The sequence below is a fragment of the Cryptomeria japonica genome, chromosome 3 (assembly GCF_030272615.1).
Source record: "Cryptomeria japonica chromosome 3, Sugi_1.0, whole genome shotgun sequence".
NCBI lineage: Eukaryota > Viridiplantae > Streptophyta > Pinopsida > Cupressales > Cupressaceae > Cryptomeria > Cryptomeria japonica.
In genome coordinates, this window is record NC_081407.1 from 464,887,303 (window position 1) to 464,909,539 (window position 22,237).

The following is a 22,237-nucleotide window of genomic DNA, read 5'->3' on the forward strand; positions in this document are numbered from 1 at the left end:
CTAGTGAATTTAAAATCGTGTAAAAAAGATAATTCACAATCTCTTTTTTTTAGTGAAGCAACTACTATTTAGGCATTGAAAATAGGCTGTGGCAAAAAATAGAGACTGGACAGCAACTGTATATTGAGAAAAATCCTAGGTGCCTCCATAATTTTCTTTCCCTCCTTTTCATTTCCCTCCAAATTTTAGCTACAAAAATTATCTAAGTTGCTGGTTCTGGTGCTGATCCTAGTTTGGGTTTGTGGATTCAGTGTGGCAGTAGATCTAGCAGACACATAACAACAATAATTTATGAAACCATTGCATATCCAAATGATATAACTGTTTTGGTAGCAAGGTACAACATAAACTCTCAATTATTAATAATATTCAACTTTGATTTTAATTTGCAGACCCTTGCTAGTATACAGAACCCTGCTGGGACCACTAGGCGAACCAGACTGGTTCTTGGATCTGGGTTTGGTTCCACTAAGCTAGTGCAAACTGAACCCAGATCCAGCCTGGCAGCAAGCAAATCCGGCAATGGAAATAAGCAGCAAATGCATATTTTTGAGATGACTGCTTGGAAATAAGCAATGAAATTAAAAATTGGGTCAGCAGCTCCACAAATTACTCCTAAAAAATTTGAGGAATGACTACTAATCAAAATAAGCTAAGCAGCCACATGAGAACCCACCCCTAGAAACTGGTTTCTCTTCTTTTACCCCAAATAAATCTTGGCATACCTTTATCTTAAAATGGTTTTCAGTTTAACACACATGGAAGAGGGCAAAGTGTTAAAGTAGCCATGTACAACCTGCTACAGTTCAAAATGACTACTAATCAAAATAAGCTAAGCAGCCACATGAGAACCCACCCCTAGAAACCGGTTTCTCTTCTTTTACCCCCAAATAAATCTTGGCATACCTTTATCTTAAAATGGTTTTCAGTTGAACGCACATGGAAGAGGGCAAAGTGTTAAAGTAGCCATGTACAACCTGCTACAGTTCATAAGGAGAATCATAACATATTGGTTGATAATCTCATACTGCAAAAGGTCAGGGGGCTTGGCCATAATTCTTTCCAAGTGGTAGTTTCTCATCAATTGTGCTAGAATCATAAATGATCTTTTTTTTTTTTGTAAATAACGATCCCTCTCAAATATACAGTCACAATATAAGAGATCCACCAGAGCAAATTATTCAGAACAGAACCCAAAACACTGAAAAGCAGAGGATTCCAAAAAAATTGTTGTGCAACAGATTGAATTAGATATTGAAGAATTCTAAAAAGGAAAATTTTATATTAAATCTTTCAACAATTCTAATATACAAGTACTGGAAAATAGATCATGCTTTTCACAGGAAATTTAACAGGCTATCACTTCTTTAAAATTAGGTTTCATCTTATATACAATTGAATTAGACAGGTCAGAAAAGTTGCCATGGACAACCACTGCACTGCATCAATGTGGAGTGGAATCTCATATTTGAGGAAGAACAAATGATTTTCCAAGCACTTGCACAATAGATTGTCTGATCGCAGCTTTCAATGAATGACAAACGCTTGTTGCATTCAAAAACATCTCATTTCCCAATAATTCACTTGACACAGAGAAATGCCAATGAATTGTGTCTAGTTATCTCAGTTTTTAACAAGGAAAAGCTGCTAAAACGTTTCTATATCAATTTTTCATCTCCATATTATACACTCAGAGAATTCCCACCATCCCATACTATTTTCTTCTCATCTGCACGAGATTTGGAGTGCACATCTGGAAAAAGATTACGCACACAAATTAACATTACAGAACAATTTTATCTTCTGTTAATACAATTTCAGAAGGGCAGAAGAATTTAGATTCAAAATTTCTGCTAATCTTGTTTATTTCAAAATGATCAAATTTATAAGCTGTTTATCATAGCAAGAAAAGAAGACAGCAAACAGCTAGTTTTGGGAACATGTTAAGAAGAAACAATGATGAAATCAATGGAGTTCAATTGTATTTCCGTACCACAAGAATATTGAGATCACCTCTTTTTCTCTTTTGCATGCATTTCCCCAAGATCTTCATCACGACCCCTTTTGGTATAGCAGTTATCATATTTCCCTCCAAAGTCTTGGGAATGCTTATCATTTGTCCCTGTTTTCAGACCTATATCATTAGTGCTCAAAACAACAATTTGAAAAAATAAAGTGAAACCTTAGCATCCAGGCAAATTCAGTTGCTAGATGCCATCTTTGGTCCCTTTGAAAAATCTTATGGGAATCGCCTATATAGCAAAACAACCCAGCCAAAAACAGAATCAACTATGCAAGTAACTAGAAGAAATCGTAAGTAACCCACCAATGTCTTCTATGGTCTTGCTTATCGTAAGTGACCCAACAACATTGTCTTCTATGGTCTTTCTTTTCTTCGGCATGTTGGCACTTGTGGAACCCTCCCACGACATTTTTCTTTTATCACCAATGGCCATTGCTTTAGAATTTGTAGGGTTCGAGTCCCCAGAGCAATTGAAATTGAAGCGTGATCCTTAACAAATATTCCTTGTCAGGTTCTATAAAGAGAGAAAAATGAAAGATGACGAAAAAGCTTGTTGAAATGCTTGCTTAAAAAGGAAAGATAAATATGTTAGTGATTGATCTGACAAAGGTACAATCACTGATATGAGATCCATTCTCATACTTTACTACTTTCCAATACTTCATTTACCAAAAAACCCAAGCAGATCAAATAAGATTTCACATATCATCTTGACATACTTAATCCACGTATATCACAACAATACGAATGTCATGATTCATCTAAGTAACCAAACTAAGTTTTATTCAGAAGGAAAATGTCTTTAAGGGCAGAACTGGACTAAAATTAATCATCTCCTAGAAAAATATGGAAATAGTGCAATGAAAAAGGTACCGCTGCAACGAAAAAGGTACCACTGCAACTGAAAACATGGTGTAAACATTTATTACAAAGAACAAAGCCTAAAAATATTTCATATCTATTACAATTGGCATGTGAAATAGTCATGCAAATATACATGAAAAAGAAAATTAAATGCTGGAAAGATTTTAAAAAGAAGAGAAAACTGAAAAGTTCTAAACAAACCTGTCTGAACAGCATAGAAAATGAAACAAAATATCAACTGAGATGTTTATTTCTTGCAACAGGGGAAGGGAATGAGAGATGGCATCTTTCTTTGATTGGTTTCTTGATTCCCTTGATTGATTTGGGAAAGGTGTAACCTTTTGGCTTTTAGTGGTGGTACTTACTGGTTTTTCAATTTCATGCTTATATCAAACCATCTTTGTAAAGGGATTGGTACTCAAGGACATGGCTTATATTTGGATTTGTCAGTTCTCTTCAGACTCCCTTCATTCTCTGATCTATAACCTGTGTTGGACCCAATTCCTCATTCTATTCAGGAGTCAATGGAGAAGTACTTAGTACTAATGAGTATCAAATAGTGTTAAGACAGCACAGGTAATTATTATGACAGAAATGTGACAAATGTTGTTCTTCCACAATGTAGTCACTAGTTCTGACTTAGATGATGAATGGTTACTAGAAGTTTCATATATATATGTGTGTGGGAATTTAATTTACTATAATTGTCATTTAGAAAGGGATTTTCTTACATTATCACAAAGCTCTAGACTTTGGCCTTAGGTATTCCTTTAGTATCGGTATCCTCAATTTGCAACCGCAGTAAAAAATAAATATTTTATCTCCAGAGTGCTCAAGGTTGACCACTGGGAATACAAAGTTATGATTAACTTTTAGCATTAGGATTAGGAGTGTTGCAACCTAGTAGAGACATATCCTTTCTCATGTCCAATCCTAGAGACTTCATCCCTCTCCCCCGACCTCCATCTTGTGGTTAATTTGTGGAGAGAAGCAGACTTCCCTTCCAGAAGTGTATTGAAGGCTACCCACATAAATGACATGCACCAGTCATCGAAGGAAGTAATGCTAAAAGGCAGAATGATTTTCCAAACAAATCTAATGAAGTTCCACTACCCTATTACTAATCATGTGCAAAGGCATACATAGTCAATCAAAGAAAGCCTTATCTGCAGATTCACAGATTAATACAGCTCCTGACCAACTTTGTTGGTGGCAATATTGTACATGAAAATAAAACTAGTTAATTAAGTTGTAATTGTCTTGGTTAGTTGGCAACCGCGGGGTGGTAGTTGCGGTGAGCCGGTTGGCGCTCGCACCCCCTTGGTACCTTTAAATACTTCCGAATGTAACTTGTGAGAAAACAATTATGAATGGAATAGCATCTCTTATACTTGTCTGATATCTATGGCGTTATTATTCTGCATTACGTGCTTTATGCTTTAAGTCATTCACCCGAGAGGGCAAACATTTGGCGCCGTTGCCTAGACGTACTCGGGAACGGAAAACGCGGATGGCGCACGGACACGATGGGCCTACCCGTCGGTGAGATTAACCTAGAGGCCGACGACGCGCAAACGGAACAATCGTCGTGGGACGCAGAGCATGATGGCAAGAGGCGAAGGGGAAATTGAACCCTGTAATAATCCCGGCACAATGTTGAGATAAATTGTGGCCGAAAGGAAAAATAATAAAAGTTTTTTTTGTGTACATGGCGTGTGCTTACTATGTACGGAAGTGATTTATGCCCAATATATTAAATAGAGATAGAAATAAAAAAGCAGAAACGGACGAGTGGGAGGCCGCATAGAGGGCCTTGATTCTGGAGCAGCAAGTAGAATGTAGACGGAGGCTGAGGCAACTTGCCGAAGGACGAACTGCCGAAGGGTGGCCCGAGGGGAACCAAGGAGGTGTCACGGAGGGTGCAGAAGCCGACGAAAATTTCTACGCGTCACCAGAACACCGTAGGGTGCGGAGCCACGAAGAGTTTCTAGAGGAAACAAGGTTACGGAGAGATCTAGTCGAAGAGACCCGGGATCGGTTCAGAAACTTATCCCTTACACCACAAAGTGAGGATCACCAAAGGGAGCCAGGAATGGGCGCGGGTGACAACGAAGGGGAGGATAACCGTACGGTAGGTGCCACACTTGGCAAGCAAAACACCGTACCTCCAGTCACCCACGTAGGACACACCACCGGCACCGGAGGGACTGGAGGGAGCGGCGCAAGGGCACAGACACAGCCACAGCCACCTCCAGGAAGACGACCCCCATCGATGGGGAGTAAACAGAAACTGCCAAAGTTCAATGGCGACGAGAAGGAAGATCCAGTCCGCCATTGTCGAACGTGCGAAACCATATGGTCAGCGAACGGTGTTACCGACCAAGACGAATGGGTAACACAGTTCCCAACAACTTTAAGGGGAGTGGCCATAGACCGATACTCAGATATGGATAAGGCCAAAGTCGGCACATGGCCCGACCTGAAGGAGTTTGGGATAGAGTTCCGCCTCCTAAGAGATGACAACGAAATAGTCGCCGAAATCTATGGAACAAAGCAGAACAAGAACGAGACTGTCCGAGCCTATAGTCGGCGGCTAAAGGAACTATTGGGAAAAAGGGAGAGTCAACCAGCAAATGGGTTGAAAAAGCGATGGTTCGTAGAGGGACTAAAGCATTCCCTCCGAAAGAAGATGAAAATCGTTCCACCTACATCGTACGAAGACGCATACAATAGAGCAATGGATCTCGAGAGCGAGACCAAGACATCGAAGAAAAAGAAGAAGAAGGATAGCTCGTCTGAGGAGGATGACTCGTCACAGGAAAGCAGCAACGACAGCGAGGCTGGCAAACGGGTGCAAGCACTCCAGAAAGACATGGAGCGAATGAGGAGGGAATTCAAAACAATGAGAAGCACCGGTTGGACCGAAGGGGACATATGGTGCACTGAGTGCAAAGAGGAGGGGCACACAAAGGGTACTTGCTCGAAGAAGGCATTCTGCGAGATTTGCCAAGTGATGGGACACTCCACCAAGGAGTGCCCATACAACATGAAAACCCGGAATACGCGAATGAACCAGGTGTTGTTCACGGAGCAGGCCACAACGTCCGCACCAGCGGGTACAGGCCAACAAGCGAACAACAATGCAACCTCGAGAGGCTACCGAGATAACCGGTGGGGAGGACGAAACAACAATAACAACAATAACAACACAAGGAGCCGGATTCAATACGACTCCAAAGGTCGAACGATGGTACAATGCAGAGCGTGCAGCCAGTGGGGGCACTTCGCCCGAGACTGCTCGAAGGGAGAGGCCACACAATATTTGTGCAAATGGTGCGGACCAGGAGACCACGAAGATGCCACCTGCCCGAAGTCCGGCGTCAACTTGCTCAATGTCGAGGAAACCAAAGAAGAGGAAGTGCTGGTCGTAACCCGTGCCCAAGCCAGACATGCAATGTGCCCAGACCTGGAGATGGAGAAGCGAAGGGCACGGGAAGCACGGGAACAAATTGAGAAAGAGATACGAGAAAGGGTGAAGGCAAAGGGTACGGCAAGTACTTCCAGCCGACTAGAGGCGGAGGATGCTATACTAAATCAAATTTTAAAATTAAAACTGGAGGTGCCTGTGAAGGTACACGACCTCCTCCAGACGATGCCTCAATTACGAACGCCGTTACTGAATAATCTCTCCCAACCACGCACCAATACCAACCATTGCACAGATGTTCTTGGGGCGTCTGCAATAGACCCCATGCTGCTGGCAGTTAACACTGGAAGGAACCCGACCATTGTGGAGATGAGTATCCTTGGCACCATTCTAACCGATACCATCGTCGATGGTGAATCAGGAGTGAATGTTCTTCTAGAAGAAACCTAGCGGAAGCTGGGGAAGCCGACGCTGTGGCCATCTACATTCAATCTGCTCGGAGCAGATCAGCATGGAATCAAACCCATCGAGACACTGATGGGCCAACAAGTTACCATCGGGATGCAACCCTTCATACTGGACTTCGTGGTAATCCCACTAAAGAAAAAAGGGTATGATGCGATCTTAGGGAGAGGGTGGCTGGTGGTAGCCAAGGCCACCCACAACTGGAAGAAGAACACTCTGTCTACGGAGAATGGAGGAAGGAAGTTTATCATAGACCTCGGGACACAGTTAGTTAGTGAAGAACTGGCATCATCTTCAGAATCGGAGGGTGAAGGAGAAGGCAAGCTGAGGAACGAAGGACGAGGCTGCAGGGAGCCCAACGACGAAGGGATTCTCAAACTAGGAGAGTGCTCCGAGGATGAGACAGGGTCATTGAACGGGCTCTTCCATTGGTAAATGGAGGATTATGAAATGTTCCAAAGCTACAGGCTCGAAGTAGAGGAACCAGAGCAGGTAACAGAGGAGGTGTACCTGCCAGAATACATAGAATATTGGAAGGGAGATGCCCCAAACCTCGGTTACGTAGATAATCCGAAGACCAATTGTGTCGGCAACAATTGGAACCCTGTGTGGAAGGCCCCAGCTTTCAAAATCTTTATTATTCTTCTTCTTCTTATGTACGGGAAGGAGACCGTGGTCCCTGTAGAATTGGTGGTTCCAGGTCTTCGGATGGCCATTGAAAATAGACTTGCCACCAACGGATCCAAATTGAAACCCTACCACGCGAAGTGCGCAGGGGACCCAAGAGGCCGGAAGGACACCCGAGAGGATGGAAGGGGACTCGAGAGGCCGGGCAGGCGACTTGAGAGGCACGGGACCAACGCGGGAGACTCTTGAGCGAGGAAAACCGAGAAGGATGAAGGGCGATCCCAGAGACAGGGACCCGAGCCGACGACTCTCTAGACAACTAAATTAGGAAATTGGAAAGAAAATAAAAAAAAACACCGTACGACTGGAAAAAAAAAGCAAAAAAAAAGCGCACGACCCCGCAAGGGGCGCCGCCCCTGGACCCTGCTGGGGCGCTGCCCCTCGACCCCACTGGAGCGCTGCCCCAGACCCCCAATTTATTTTTGAGCTACAATACACTTTTTGAGTCTAGCGAAGGGCATCAAAGAAAGCACAGTAAGTGTTGGGTTGTCCCGTACTGTGAGAAAGAAGCCTGCAGCTAAGCATTGGCATGGAAGCCATAAGCCGTAGAGGGAGACGGATTTGGAGGTTGCGAACAAACAAAATTTGAGGGAAGGCATTGCAAGAATGTGAAGTCATACGACACCAGAGAGTTATTCAGTTTAGTTATCAGCCTTTGGTGAGTGTGATGGAGGATTTGAGGCGTCTCCTAGCCGTTGTGCCAGAGGGTTGTGGCCACCTCCAAGCAGGAATGGTACGCTTTGAGGAACTTGGAGTATGTCTCGGCTGGACGTGAGGTTGCCTTGGTGGATGCAGAGAGGGCTCGAGAGGAGCTGACCACCAGGTTGGAGACAGTACTAGCGTGAGACATAGCTCAGCGTACCCAAGAGTTGGATGCTGAGAGGGCAGCGCGGGTGGCTATCGAGGACAAATTGGCTAGGGAAGACAGTATCGTTTGAGTAGCAGTTGGTGGAGGCTGAGACTAAAACGCATGTTTTGCAGACAAGTTTGGTTTAGGCACAGGAGGATTGTGATGTCAAAGGAAGCACTAATGGTGAAATCCGCACTTGAGCATAGGATGGTAGCAGAAAAAGGTTTTTAAGCGAGGACGCAGCAGGTGTATAAGTTCCGGGCTCGACTGGCGTCAGCAGTTCTGTTTAATGTCATCTCTATTTTGTATTAAGTCGTCCGGAGACGACTTCTTTTCTTTTGGGGGGGATGATGTTGGCGGCAATATTGTACATGAAAATAAAACTAGTTAGTTGTAATTGTCTTGGTTAGTTGGCAACCGCGGGGTGGTAGTTGCGGTGCGACGGTTGGCGCTCGCACCCCCTCGGTACCTTTAAATACTTCCGAATGTAACTTGTGAGAAAACAATTATGAATGGAATAACATCTCTTATACTTGTCTGATATCTATGGCGTTATTATTCTGCATTACGTGCTTTATGCTTTAAGTCATTCACCCGAGAGGGCAAACAAACTTTAAGTCTAGAGATAAAACGGAAGTACTGAGTTGACCAAGAATATTCCTCACAATTTATTTTCTTCAAAGAAAGACAAAAATATTAATGCTCACAGGTGACACAAAGGAGGCCAATGAGATTCAAAATGGCATTCCAATATATAAATCTCAGTGTGAAAAAGATCCAAGGTATAAAAATAACTAAGTAATACCAATTAAAGAAATATGAACACAATAAGAAATGTAACTCAAAAGTGTTCAAACCCTCACCTACAAGAACTAAATATCAATCAAACCAGTGCTATATGGGAAGGATTCCTCCATAAAGCATGGAGTTGATGAAGATCAAAGTAGGAGACTATAACGTGAGAGTGGGAATGTCATGTCTTTTGATCTAGGAGAACCAATGATATCATCTGTCCCTACAAAATGTCCAATGCAGAATCCGATATTGCTCATAGAGGAATGTCAGGACTAAGCAAGCCGTGCTGGTCAATCCTACGCCAAAGCCAAGTACTCACCCAAAAGAACTTTGGTTGCATAGAAATATCTAGTAATGTACATGTGCCTTTAGCAATCTGGGTTGGGGATAATGGGCAAGGCCCTTGATACAAAAATGAAGCAAATCCACTTTGAGGAGTTGGGAAGTTATAGTAATAATCATATTAACCAGACTTGGACTCGACACAGACTTGGAAAATGAAAAAGACCATGAAATATAGAGATATTTTAAGGATTTAAAGGTTTTTTCTATACATTCACTAAATCAACTTTAAAGACATAATAAACTAATTAACTAAAAGCTACTTAATCATACACAAGGATGCATTGAGAAAATGAGTACAAACACAAATTTGAGATTAAAAAACATGCTTAAAATATAAATATTCTCAAGTGCTATACATAGTCAAAACTCATGGATTATGATATATATGGCATCAAAACCAAAAATTGTAAGTACAAGTATGGTTGAGAGTATCCTACATCATGCAGGCCAACAATAGCAGCTCTACAGTGAGTCCTATGCTCACATCTTAGAAAGGTCCTTAATATTGTTGCAGCCATGATATATGCTTATGCCAACAACATCCAAGGAATTTGTTTGTGCTCCCTTCATTCACCATGGTTACTACCATAGCCTCAAGATCAACCTGATCATCTCATGCGATCATCCTCAATGAAGATAGGATCCTTAGCCTCGATGATCCAATTTGATTGTTTAGTGCACTTCTTGGAGTATATATACTCATACATACTTCAATTACACTAGCATCCTAATTTGCAATGTGGTTGCCTAAAGACACCAATAGCAATCCTTTGAAGTTTTGGCACCTTAGCTAGTTTGAAAATCTCAATCTCAAGACAATCCTCACTCTAAGTTCAGAATATGCTTCCATCCCTTATATGACTATGTAGAGCCCACTCAAAACCTCCTAGTTGACCTTGCAACCTGAGCGAAATTGAAAGTCTGAATTCAAGAAACAAACAATTGCATGTAAAGGTTTGTGAATGACCTTGAAACCTGAGCGAAATTGAAACTCCGGATTCAAGAAACAAACAATTGCATGTAAAGGCTTGTGAACTTGATGTTGCAATCACCAATCAATAATTTTCCCTATGTGAAGATATTTGTCCTCAGCCTCACCATAGGTGTGATCCATAAACTAAGGTGGATATTCCCCCAATGGTTTGTCAATAACGGATTTTATCTTTATTTAGGACAGCAAAAAAATTAAACTTATAGAAACAGTCAATGAACAAGGAAATAGAAATTACAAAGAACAAACCACAATATTTAAAAGACAATTTTACCCTAGAAAATCCTACTTTAAATAAGAACTCCAGCTGAAAGTTGAGCGCTCACTCACTTAAATACTCCAAATGGATTTTACAAGAGGTCTTAGCCTTATAGGTTTACTATCAAAGGTAGAAAACCTCAGACTCAGCTCAAAACAACCCATAAATATGCTCATATTACTTCCCCTAGCTTTGATTTTATAAGTCATGTAACTCGAAGAAACACCACAAGAATTCTTCAGCTACTATACCTTATCATGCTACCCAAGCATCTAGAATGATTATTCCATGTCCAAACCTGGTATAAATAACATTTTCAATGCATCTAATATCTGAAGAGGCCAAGAAAATACACCAAGAAGAGGAAAAACTATGAACTACACATCATTAGATGCACACTTTCAAGAATAATAAATTCATTGCTTTGCACAAAGGAGAAAACATTTTTGCCGTAGTCTAAACAAATTCATTGGGGAGAGAATGTTTTCACCACTTAGTGCAAGAAGAATTTGTCACTTCTATCACTTCTAACAGATTTTTGTCATCCTTTTGGGAGCCATAATTTTTTAATACAAACTTGATACAGGATGTTTTTTTGACATGGCATAATTATTTGAAAGGAATCCAAATATGTAGAGAGATCGAGGTTTGATATAATGTATAAGACCTACTTTTGACCTACAACACAATTTCTCACTTTTTCATGTAGTGAAATCGAATCCTTTCACAAATCACACCTCCCCAATACAAGGGATTTTGTTCCTCAAAGTCTTAGACAAAATAGATGAGGAAAAAATCCTCAAATCATCGAAATAGGCCACCTCATCTTGCAGAACAAAATGAACATGACCCAAAATTTAGAACATCTTTGTTCTCAATTATCTAGATGATGAATTGGTATATTGCCTGAACATAAAGAAACATGTTCAACATTGGTTTTTTCTAAAGAAATGAATCATGTGCTACCACTCATCTTTCCATGAAGATTCAAGACCTCTTTAGGTTGATCTTTGCCATGGTAAACATTCAACATGAAGCACTTTCTATTCTTGATGACATGGTAATTGTTTGCCGTACTACAGAAAATTATCTTTTGGTCACATAAATATGAGCTGCCAAACACAACACCACAAATATACATGGGAGTAAAATCCACCACTATTTCATCAACAAATTTGAAAACAACTAAAAACTTCAATTTACATTGCTTCCTAACAATCATATGAAAAGCTTCTTTGATCACCCCAATCCATAGGGCTTAGGGTGTTGAAAAATTTTACGGCCAATTTTATCAGCCAAATGTTGAATGTCAACTTGATGAGAACATGAATCAAATAATGCACCAACCTGAACACCATTTATATGAATTTTGATGTTAAACAATGTTTCTTTTGCCAACAAAGCAACCTTTCTAGTAGTGCAAGAAATTGTAGAATCCACTTCCAAAAAGCAGTTTCTTTACCCTATTCAATGGAAATATTAGAGTTCTTTTTACTCTTCTTAACTTTCTTGTGAGATTTCTTTTCTAGATGCAACTTCCAACAAGAGGACTCTTAATGATCATCCTTACTACAATTGTCACAATGACACAAATTTCTTCTTCGTAATATTGGAATTTACCTCTTGTCCTTGGTTTTGCCTACCTTATCCTAAAGAGAGGATGAAGGACTATCTAGCTCAAAGTAATGGGCACGGCCATACGCTTCATTTGTGCCCACAAGTTTGGAAACCAAAACAACTCTTCATATATCACCATAAGACCTCCTATGTGTTTCATTAGAACTTTTTCATCTTGTACATTCTTTGCCATATGAAAGCTCTTCGATTAAATTCACTAGTATGATCTTGTAACTTAATCCATCTTTTTGTTTTAAGAATTGTCATTCCATAAATTTTCCTCTCTATGACAAATAAGATAAAAATGTAACTTAAACTTTTTAAATTGTTTCTAGAAACTTATCGGAGCTTGATTCCTTAACACCATAGAATAAAAGAAACTCGGACCAAGTTAGTGCATGCTTTGCCATTCTTGATCTAGCAAGGAAGATTTTTTGTATTAAGGTCAAAGAATGGATGCTAAAATATGCTTCCAATTGAGCCAACCAATAGTCAAGTTTCTCCATATTCCACATCACCTTCAAACAGCAAAATCTCAACATTTGCCTCTACTTCGAATAGAGGTTTATTTAGAAGATTTCTCATCCTTTGGGGTCTCTTCTTCATTGGATTTGGAATTATCACCATGGAACATCTCCATCAAGATCTCCATTTGACCTTTCATGATCTCCAATGATTGAGAAAGGCATGCTATTGAATTCTCCATTTTATATAACTTTTTTAGCATCTCCATCTCCTTCAACTTATGCTTCTAAAATCTCTAATCCACCTAAAAGATTCAATGTCTCTTTGTAAAATTAATATTACCTTTCCAGTCAATTTTGTTGGGACTTGTGAGCATAAACATACAAAACACTTAGAACAACCACTTCCCAAAAGGAATGAAACTACTCTAATACCAACTTGATATGTATATTCCCCCAATAGTTCATCAACAATGGATTTTATCTTGGTTTAAGAGAGCAACAAACTGAACTTAAAAAGTAGTCAATCAGCAAGAAACTAGAAATCAAAGATAAAATATCATGATTGTTAAGAGCATAGTTTGAGGACTTGGCGAGTACTCTTTGGAATTCTCCGAACTCCCGAGTCCTATCTTGTCCAATCTTCAATTATTTTTTGTCCAATCTTGTCCAAAACAGGTCTAAACAGCAAAATAGGAAAGGAAGGAAAGGAGAAGAGGAGCATTTGAAATCCGAAAAGACAATGTTAAAGAAACAATTCATCATCATTTTAATACTATAGCACCTTTAGATAGAGGGCTGACAAATTGAGTCACATTAGGAGGGGAAAGCGGAAGATATAGATTGAATTTGGTTGTTTTTCTCATTTTGACATATCATTATATATAAATATAATAATATTTATAAATTTATGATGCTGTTATACATTTGAAAGTTTGAAATTATGAGCGCGAATTATGAAATTTCAAATACTGAGTGTTTAAAGTCATATGACATGTGTAATGTTTGAATTATGACAAATTGATAGTCAAATTAGGCTTTTATGTTCTCTAAATGCATTAATTTCTTTTTTTTGGGTAAAACTACCTGTTTTTTTTGTTGAGTCCTAGCTGAGTTTTTTGCCTAGTCCATACTGAGTACCAATCCAAGTCCTATTTTGGGCTGCCGAGTTCGAGTTTTCAAAACTTGATTTAAACTATGCCTCTTATTTGTTTAATAAGGTAAGCCTTATATCTAAGCTAATATAAGCTAAATAAATTGTACAATGAACCAAACATAAACAAGCATTATACTCTCGTACCCCTCACACGCTTAATGTAAATTTAGATGACATTGGAAAAAGAAGATCTTTAAATCTGAGCCAAATAAATTCTTCTGCCATATCATCAAGGAGGATATCTGTCACCCCAGACGTTTCAACAAACCCACATAAACATCAAAAACATGATATAAGATTCATAATCAGATGGTTACCACTTGCATAGAAGGGGAGTCTCATGGTCTAGCATCAGAATTACAGACCTAATTTAGACAGCCAATTTTTTATTTATCAGATTAACTAAAACACAGCCATAAATATCCACAAAAGTATTCATCTATATTTCACCTTTAGTTAAAACAAGATCATCTCCAAGTTCATATTTAAAGAAAAAGTCTTCCCAAGGCATCACTCTTCATTATATTTTCACAAGAAAACTCCACAAGGAAACAGGAACCAAAATGCCAACATAAAGCCTCAGTTCATGATTCTAAGTCTCCAATAAGAGTCACCGTTTCAGAAAAAGTCTTCCCGCTACTTTTTATTTGTGTATGTCGTCTTCAAATCTGCATCTGCACAGGGTTTGAATTTCCTCTATTCTCGCTCATGAATATTCTCTAATAGAGTCTGCTCTACTCTACCATTAGACAAGTCCTCGAAAGTGTAGAGGACCATATGATACAGCCACAATATGTATACATCATATCAAAAAAATTCCAATATAAACACTCAGGTATTCTGCAGAACAGTCCTCGGGGAATACAACACAGGACCAAAAATTATATCATGGTATGTAGACCTTATGACAACATAAAGATAATTAACATTAACCCTATCTCATGCAGGAATTTCATTATTGTCCATACACAGCAGATAATTCATGTTGAAAATAGTCCAAGGGATTTATGCCCACTTCCAACATGTAAACTGTCAATGATATTACAGTTCATTGACAAAAGAGGTCCCAATAAAACCTTGAGCAGTTTTAAATTTCTTTTCATTTCAACCAATACCCATATGCCCAACACATACAGAAAAAAACACGATGTCAAACAAAAAACACAATGTAATATCCCCACAATTATTTTCAACTTATTTCCAGTTACAATCATAACAATAACCCATTAAGCTTAGGAAATCAAGATACAATAATGCTGAAATTGTAACCCTTCCACTTTCTGAACACCAAGTGCCCAATATGGGAAGGTGAGAGCATACAGTGTTGAGGGGATCGTTAGCTTCAAATAACTGGAAATATTACAATGCTTGGGCGGCAAGCCAGTCCCTTCCGCTTATACAACGGGTGACAGAAAGACTAAGAAATCACTTGGCGGTAAACCAGCCAAGGACAAGCCAAGAAACTGAAATAACAATCACTCAACCACTTATCCAGCGGGAGGACTGGGAATGAAATTAACAATCAACTCTATTGCTTATGCAGTGGGAGGACAGTAATACAAAATAAGGCAAGCCAGCCTCTTCCACTTGTTCAGTGGGAAGTGAAGAGCAATTCCAGATATAACTTGCTGATAGTACTACTATTTAGCATTACAATAATTATCATGTCAGCAACAAAGGTAAATCACTAAACACAGTTGCACATATTGCTCAATCAGCTCCACAAGGTACAAGGGACTCTCCACACAAGAAAAACACTCCAAACTCATAAATCTCTAAACCTGATAAACTCTGAGCATGCCGAAAACACATAGACCAACAACACCATATGGGAAGGTGAGAGCATACAGTGTTGAGGGGATCGTTAGCTTCAAATAACTGGAAATATTACAATGCTTGGGCGGCAAGCCAGTCCCTTCCGCTTATACAACGGGTGACAGAAAGACTAAGAAATCACTTGGCGGTAAACCAACCAAGGACAAGCCAAGAAACTGAAATAACAATCACTCAACCACTTATCCAGCGGGAGGACTGGGAATGAAATTAACAATCAACTCTATTGCTTATGCAGTGGGAGGACAGTAATACAAAATAAGGCAAGCCAGCCTCTTCCACTTGTTCAGTGGGAAGTGAAGAGCAATTCCAGATATAACTTGCTGATAGTACTACTATTTAGCATTACAATAATTATCATGTCAGCAACAAAGGTAAATCACTAAACACAGTTGCACATATTGCTCAATCAGCTCCACAAGGTACAAGGGACTCTCCACACAAGAAAAACACTCCAAACTCATAAATCTCTAAACCTGATAAACTCTGAGCATGCCGAAAACACATAGACCAACAACACCATATCCCACTAAAACACTCACAACTCTCTCAATTCTTATCAGAATGATATGAGATTGAAAGCATGACTCCTAGGAGGTAGTCGATCAAGCCTAGAACAACAAACTGACCCAAATACATTATGCATGCATCCCAAAGCACTCAGCCACATGGTACGGCCAGCTAAGGGGGTGATTTGCTAAAATAAAATCCAAGACACCAATTTAAGCTCTATAAACTCACAAAATGTATTGTCCAAACCAAACAGAGAGATAGAGGAAATACCCAGAACGAGAAGAATAACACACAGTGACTTACGAACAGAAACCTTCTTCAACACACCACACGAACAACTTGAACACTCTAAAACTCTTCCAAAGATCAGAAAACAATACTAAAAACTATGACATTATCTTCAATCCACTCCTCTAAGATGAAGTGCAGGCTCTGGCTCGACTAGTTGCTATATTGCAAGCAAGAAATCAAGCAATGGCTAGGAGGTAAGTGTTCCCTGAAGCTTCACTCTGCATTTTGACAACACTTCGTTATAATATTTGCTCAAAGATCCCAAAACAAGAGCCCATCACTCTTACTTATAGCTTTTTGTGTCTCCAAATTCAAATTCACATTCCCTCCAAATGGACGCCAAACCCAAATGCACATTCACTTCATATTATTTTGAAATTTACATTTCATTCCCCAAATCGACCTTCAGGCAAATATACTTTATAAAATATCAATAAAGCATAATGTGGCATCAAAAGGTGATAAAGTGCATTTGGAAGGATTATACCACTAAACATGGGCATTGGAGTATATTTATCACAATGCCCATGTCTAGTGGTATAATGTGGCTTCAAAATATACTCCAATGCCCATGTCTAGGAAATATATTGCAATGTTTCTCCCTTAGGTATCCATTATGCCTTGGCTAATATTTCACTTAATAAAACATTTTTCCTCAACAAGGAATAGCCCAACATAAGCACTTGTTTACACATTTTTAAAGATTAAAATCTTTATAAAATATTTTTAAGATGGACGCCCCCAAAAAGCAGAAATAACTAAGTCATTTAATTAATAAATGACTAGGTCCATTTGATCATATAATCAAGCTGAAGAAGCTGAATTGAATTTGCCTGCCTAAAATAGAACTGAATCTCTGGATCATCATGCCAAGCTGGACTGCCATAAATAGCATGTGTTGCACTGGCTCAACCCAAAACCCTAAAAATAGTAGGTGTCTCCAAACTCCGTTAGGGCACAAACCGGGAAGCAACTGTCACTTACTAAAAATAACATACTACTAAAAATAGTGTGTCCAAATGCAATTTAACCACATATTGAGCAGCCGTCACGACTTACTAAAAATAGTAAGTCCGAAAAAGTTGCATGTCACACCATTGCGAGGCTCTCTGAAAACCCAAAAAAGTAAGATGTCCTTGCCCCCACTTACTAAAAATAGTAAGTTTACCAAACTCCATTGATTGCTATGCATGTATCATCATTGCAAAGCTTTCTGAAAACCTAGAAGGAATCTAGAATCAAAACTGTAAAACTCCAACATGCAAGCCAACAAAATTGCCAAAACATCCTCCTAGAAAATAGGAAACCCTAATTTTGCCTCTAACTGACCAAAGGGTCTCGGAATTGGCCAACAAATCCCAAAACAAACTAGAGCGGGAAAGGGGACATTACACAACCCATGTATCCTATTCACCATAGAAAATCATTCTAGGGCCAAAAATAATAGTCCATTTATCGTCACCCGCAATGACCATATATTTTCAATTTTGTTTTGAACTACAATGGAAATTCAAAAAGCCACAATAAAGATGACAAATTCAAGCACGGAAATAAAATCTTAAAATTAAAGAGTATCATTAAATGGTGTTACAGTGTTACCTTTTACCTTTTATTTCTAACTCATTCTTCAATCGTGTATTCTCAATTCAATTGATCAATGGAATCATCTAAAAATAGGCTCAAAAAGCTGAATATGCTACTTATATATCAAACCAAGCATGATATCAAGTTTTGTTCCAACAGAAAGATAGACTGTAGTTTTTCCATTTGTCATATGCATTTACTCTCTTGATTACATGTGGAAGTATATGCTATTTAATGATAAATGTTTATCAATTTCTGAAAACTAGACACTTTCAAAATTCAAATTCATCAAATTTGGACACTAGTGTTCATCTGAGGCACAAGTGTTCTAATTAAGAGGACCTCAGCACCAATCATGGGTGGTAGGGTCTATTTGGAAGGATTATACCACTAGACATGGGCATTGGAGTATATTTTGAATCTCTCTAACACTAGACATGGATGTTGGGGTTTAATACAAGATTCTAGCACCCATGTTAGGAATTGCAATCCACTACAGTTAGGACACAAGTGTCCCACTTCAATATTGGAGTCTTGGAAAACTCAAAATCAAGTTTTGTTTTCTTATAGATCCGTTTGATTGGGTTTTTTCAGTCTTTGTGTGAAGTCACAATTCAAGTATGGAAACACGATAGATAGGAACCAACTTATTAAGCTTTTAAGGTTGAATACAAATCTAATCTGTTGCAAATTGAGTAATCCGAAAGTGTTTTCTAACAATGCCAAGAGATATTCACTTTTCAATTTATTCACAACATGCATTCTAGACCTCCAATTGTTCCAAAAATCAAAATTAGGTTTTACCATACAAAAGTGTAAAATCCCATCCAATTTGTCTAATTGCAAGTGCATGAACGTATAGTTGAGATTCTACCACATCCTAAATCATTCTACTACCTAGTTAGACGTGTTTCCCACAGTCAATTTGGTGATAGTTATTAATCCTAGCTTCAATTTCACAATCTAGGGTTTAGGGATTACATATTTCTATATCTTTTCAATCTAGGGTTTCATGTGTGGACATAGTTACATAGTTTATTTAATGATAACACATCAATTACAGTTTCCAAACCCTCATATCTATGTATTCTTCTAATCTTCCAAGATCTCCATGGTTTCTAGATTTTTTAATCTTTCAATTTCAGTCAATTAAACATATCAATCCTTCAAAATTCAATTCTCAATTATCATAGACATTATGAATTCAATTTACACATATATTCACAAGACCATATCTCTCTGTTGGTTAACTGATTTGTCACTTCAGTTTTAAACTCTCTTGCCCATATCAATGACAATCTGACCAACAATTGAGTCACTTGCAATGGTATTTGCAAGTACTCTCTACTTATTTTACAAGGCACAACTACCTTCGAAAGATATGCAATGAATGAAAACAGGGTATGCTTTTCACTAGAAAGCAAAAAAGGTAAACTGACACCTACCCATAACCATGAAAGTAGATGCGAAAGATTAAACTCAAAATGAAGTGAATGTAGATAAATAACACAAAGTTTACTTATTCCACACCCACGAATGTTATCTAGGAAAAGAAAGAACAACAGACTCTTTTCAATAGATGATTTAATTTGAATTCAAAGCTCTAGAATTAAATATATATACAGTTCATTATGACAGAGTAACATTGAAGAGTAACCACAAAGAAACATAGTTCATTGCAATTTAAAGAAAACATTAAGAAATTCAAAGATTTTAAAAAATCTTCTTTATCTCTCCACTGTCAAAACATGAGTTGATAGACTCATCTCTCTATACAACAAAACTACATGAAAAGATCAGTTCCCGCCCCCCCCCCCCCCTCTCCCCTTCTTTTTGTTAAGCATTATAATATATAGATTTCCCAGAAAACCTTTCAGTTCTTGGTAACCATTTCTTGAAAACGGTTCTTGGTTCCAAAATTTTCTCCCTTTAATCCTTTCACCTTCTCGTGAATATAGTGATAATGCTTAGTTCTTTAATGAATCAAAGATATTATGGAGAGTTTTAAAATGAAAATAGTCCTTTGTTGCAAAAATGACTGGCAAATGTCTTGTCTAGAGCCACTGGAAATCCTTTGAAATTATTACCAATTGGTACCGTGCTGACGTCACCGCACAAGTTGTCGATCATGGGGCTGCTACCGTCAGAGCATTGGGCTATCGCGTTCTTTAGGAAACTTGGAACAATAGAATGTGTGTGCAAAAAGATCCTATCGTGCGATCGACCGATACACAACTCATGAGGGACCCATAGGCATTGTCCTATCGAGAGTCAGAGTATCGGATGAAAAGAGATCGATGACAGTGTGAAAAACGAAAGGAATGACTTCCACTAAGGGACGATAAACCGATAAAGTATGGTGGGGTCCCTTTTGGACATAAACAAGACTTGACATCTAAAGGCTTATATCGGCCGATCGGAGGTTTTGAGAACTACAAAAGGCAAAAGACTTGGGCGATAAAAATGGTATTCGCGACATAAGGCATTATCAATGGGTTTATTGCTAAGGCGGGTAACACCCTCCCACTTTCTAAAATTGAAAGAAAACCTTTGATGAATCTCTTGATATTCTTTCCAAAAGCTTGAATTCTCCAATTGTAATCATAAAACTTGCATTCTTTGCGTAGACAAACTAAATCTTTCCATGCTCTTTAAATAATAGTGAGTGATCCAATTTCAGAATTACTTCTTCAAGAAAAACAGCTTAAAATGATTATTTAATAATAATTTTTCACAATATTCTTTTAATTCCATTTAAAAAATTTCCATAGTTATTCAAATATTTGTTATAAGTCTACTATTGAATAATAAATAAATCCACTTTATTCAAATATAAATATACAATGATAAGTTTGTTTTTTCAAGGAATCCACTAAAATAATATTTGTGAATTCAAAACCTATTTATACTGTTGTGAGGATAATTATTCAATTTATAAAATTCACCCTCAAAAGAAAAGTCAACTATCAAGGATAATTGATCTTAAAATAACTGAATAAAAATTCTAAATATATTCTTGATAATTAATCCATCTAATTATTCTATTTCTAATTATTTATTCACCTAAATAATTAATTAATTCAAAAGAATTCCAATAATGCAATTATCTAATTATATTGATCCACTCGGATTCATCCTACACAATGAATTAATATAATCAAAGATTAATCTAAAATATCATCCAAGATATATAAATGACCATATAATAACTTATTTCCATGATAAATCAATTTAACTAATAAATCATACGATCAAAAGAAAAATATAAAGAATTGTCTAAGGTGTGGAATCACACAATGTAGGATGGAATGAGGTGGGAGTATATTGGACTATTCTAGGGCATTTGCAAATAAAAGTTTTAGTGAAAAGCTTAGCTGTGATATATTGGTTAGTATTGACCCAATCTTTGTAAAGGTTTCCATTTTATTAATGCATGATAGAGTATTAATCCCATCATTGGTAATGATTTAGGCATTAGAAGTAATGCCAATGGTTGCTATGTAGGGCAATTATTGGTTAATTTTATATAGTTTGTAGATCTTGTTAGGAATTGAAGGTGTGGAGAATGTTTTCCATTTATGCTAGTATAGGGTGGGGGAAGGGGGAGGAAGATGATGACTAGGGTTATCAGGGTAAGTTGTTGAGTCTAGTGGTCATTTGCAACATTGTTTTTGTATTTGAAACATTTGGTTATTGGTTGTGATTTGCATTTGGCTGAGGTGATTCTAAGTGTTACTTTATTGTTTCGGGGGTATTTAAATCAATAGAGGTTGTATTTGGTGCTAAGGTAGGATGAAGAGTATAAGTGTTTGTATTGGCTTCTAAGATTGAATCAGGTACAAGTAATTCAGTTTCTTTCATGATGTTTTGGTATAGCTTTGGTCATGTTGCATGTAAGGGAGGAGTTAGTTCTTGCTTCAAGGAGGTCCGTCCATTTGATGTAATTGTCAACTGTATTATCATCTACACATTTTGAATGTTGGAATTTGGATGCAAGCCATAGGAAATATTTGAGGGATGCTTTGATGGAAAGAAAAGGAAAAGTGTAGCCCAATATATAAAAAAATTAACCT

At 38.1% G+C, this 22,237-nt stretch overlaps 1 protein-coding gene across 2 annotated transcripts in view; it reads right to left on the bottom strand.

Annotated features, from left to right (window-relative positions):
* Nucleotides 1-1,254: 1,254 nt before the first annotated feature.
* The window catches only part of LOC131078408 (uncharacterized), a 65,423-nt gene continuing 44,440 nt past the window's right edge, over nt 1,255-22,237 (bottom strand). The window contains exons 2-4 of one of the 2 annotated variants that reach the window (XM_058016096.2): nt 2,327-2,512; nt 2,014-2,122; nt 1,255-1,753 (exon numbers count right to left, since the gene is read on the bottom strand). In XM_058016096.2, the coding sequence (XP_057872079.2) occupies nt 1,726-1,753; nt 2,014-2,122; nt 2,327-2,512 (323 nt within the window). In that variant the 3' untranslated portion in view covers nt 1,255-1,725. Of the gene's footprint in view, nt 1,754-1,993; nt 2,123-2,326; nt 2,513-22,237 lie in introns of both variants that reach the window. The other variant, XM_058016097.2, reaches the window with a different exon arrangement.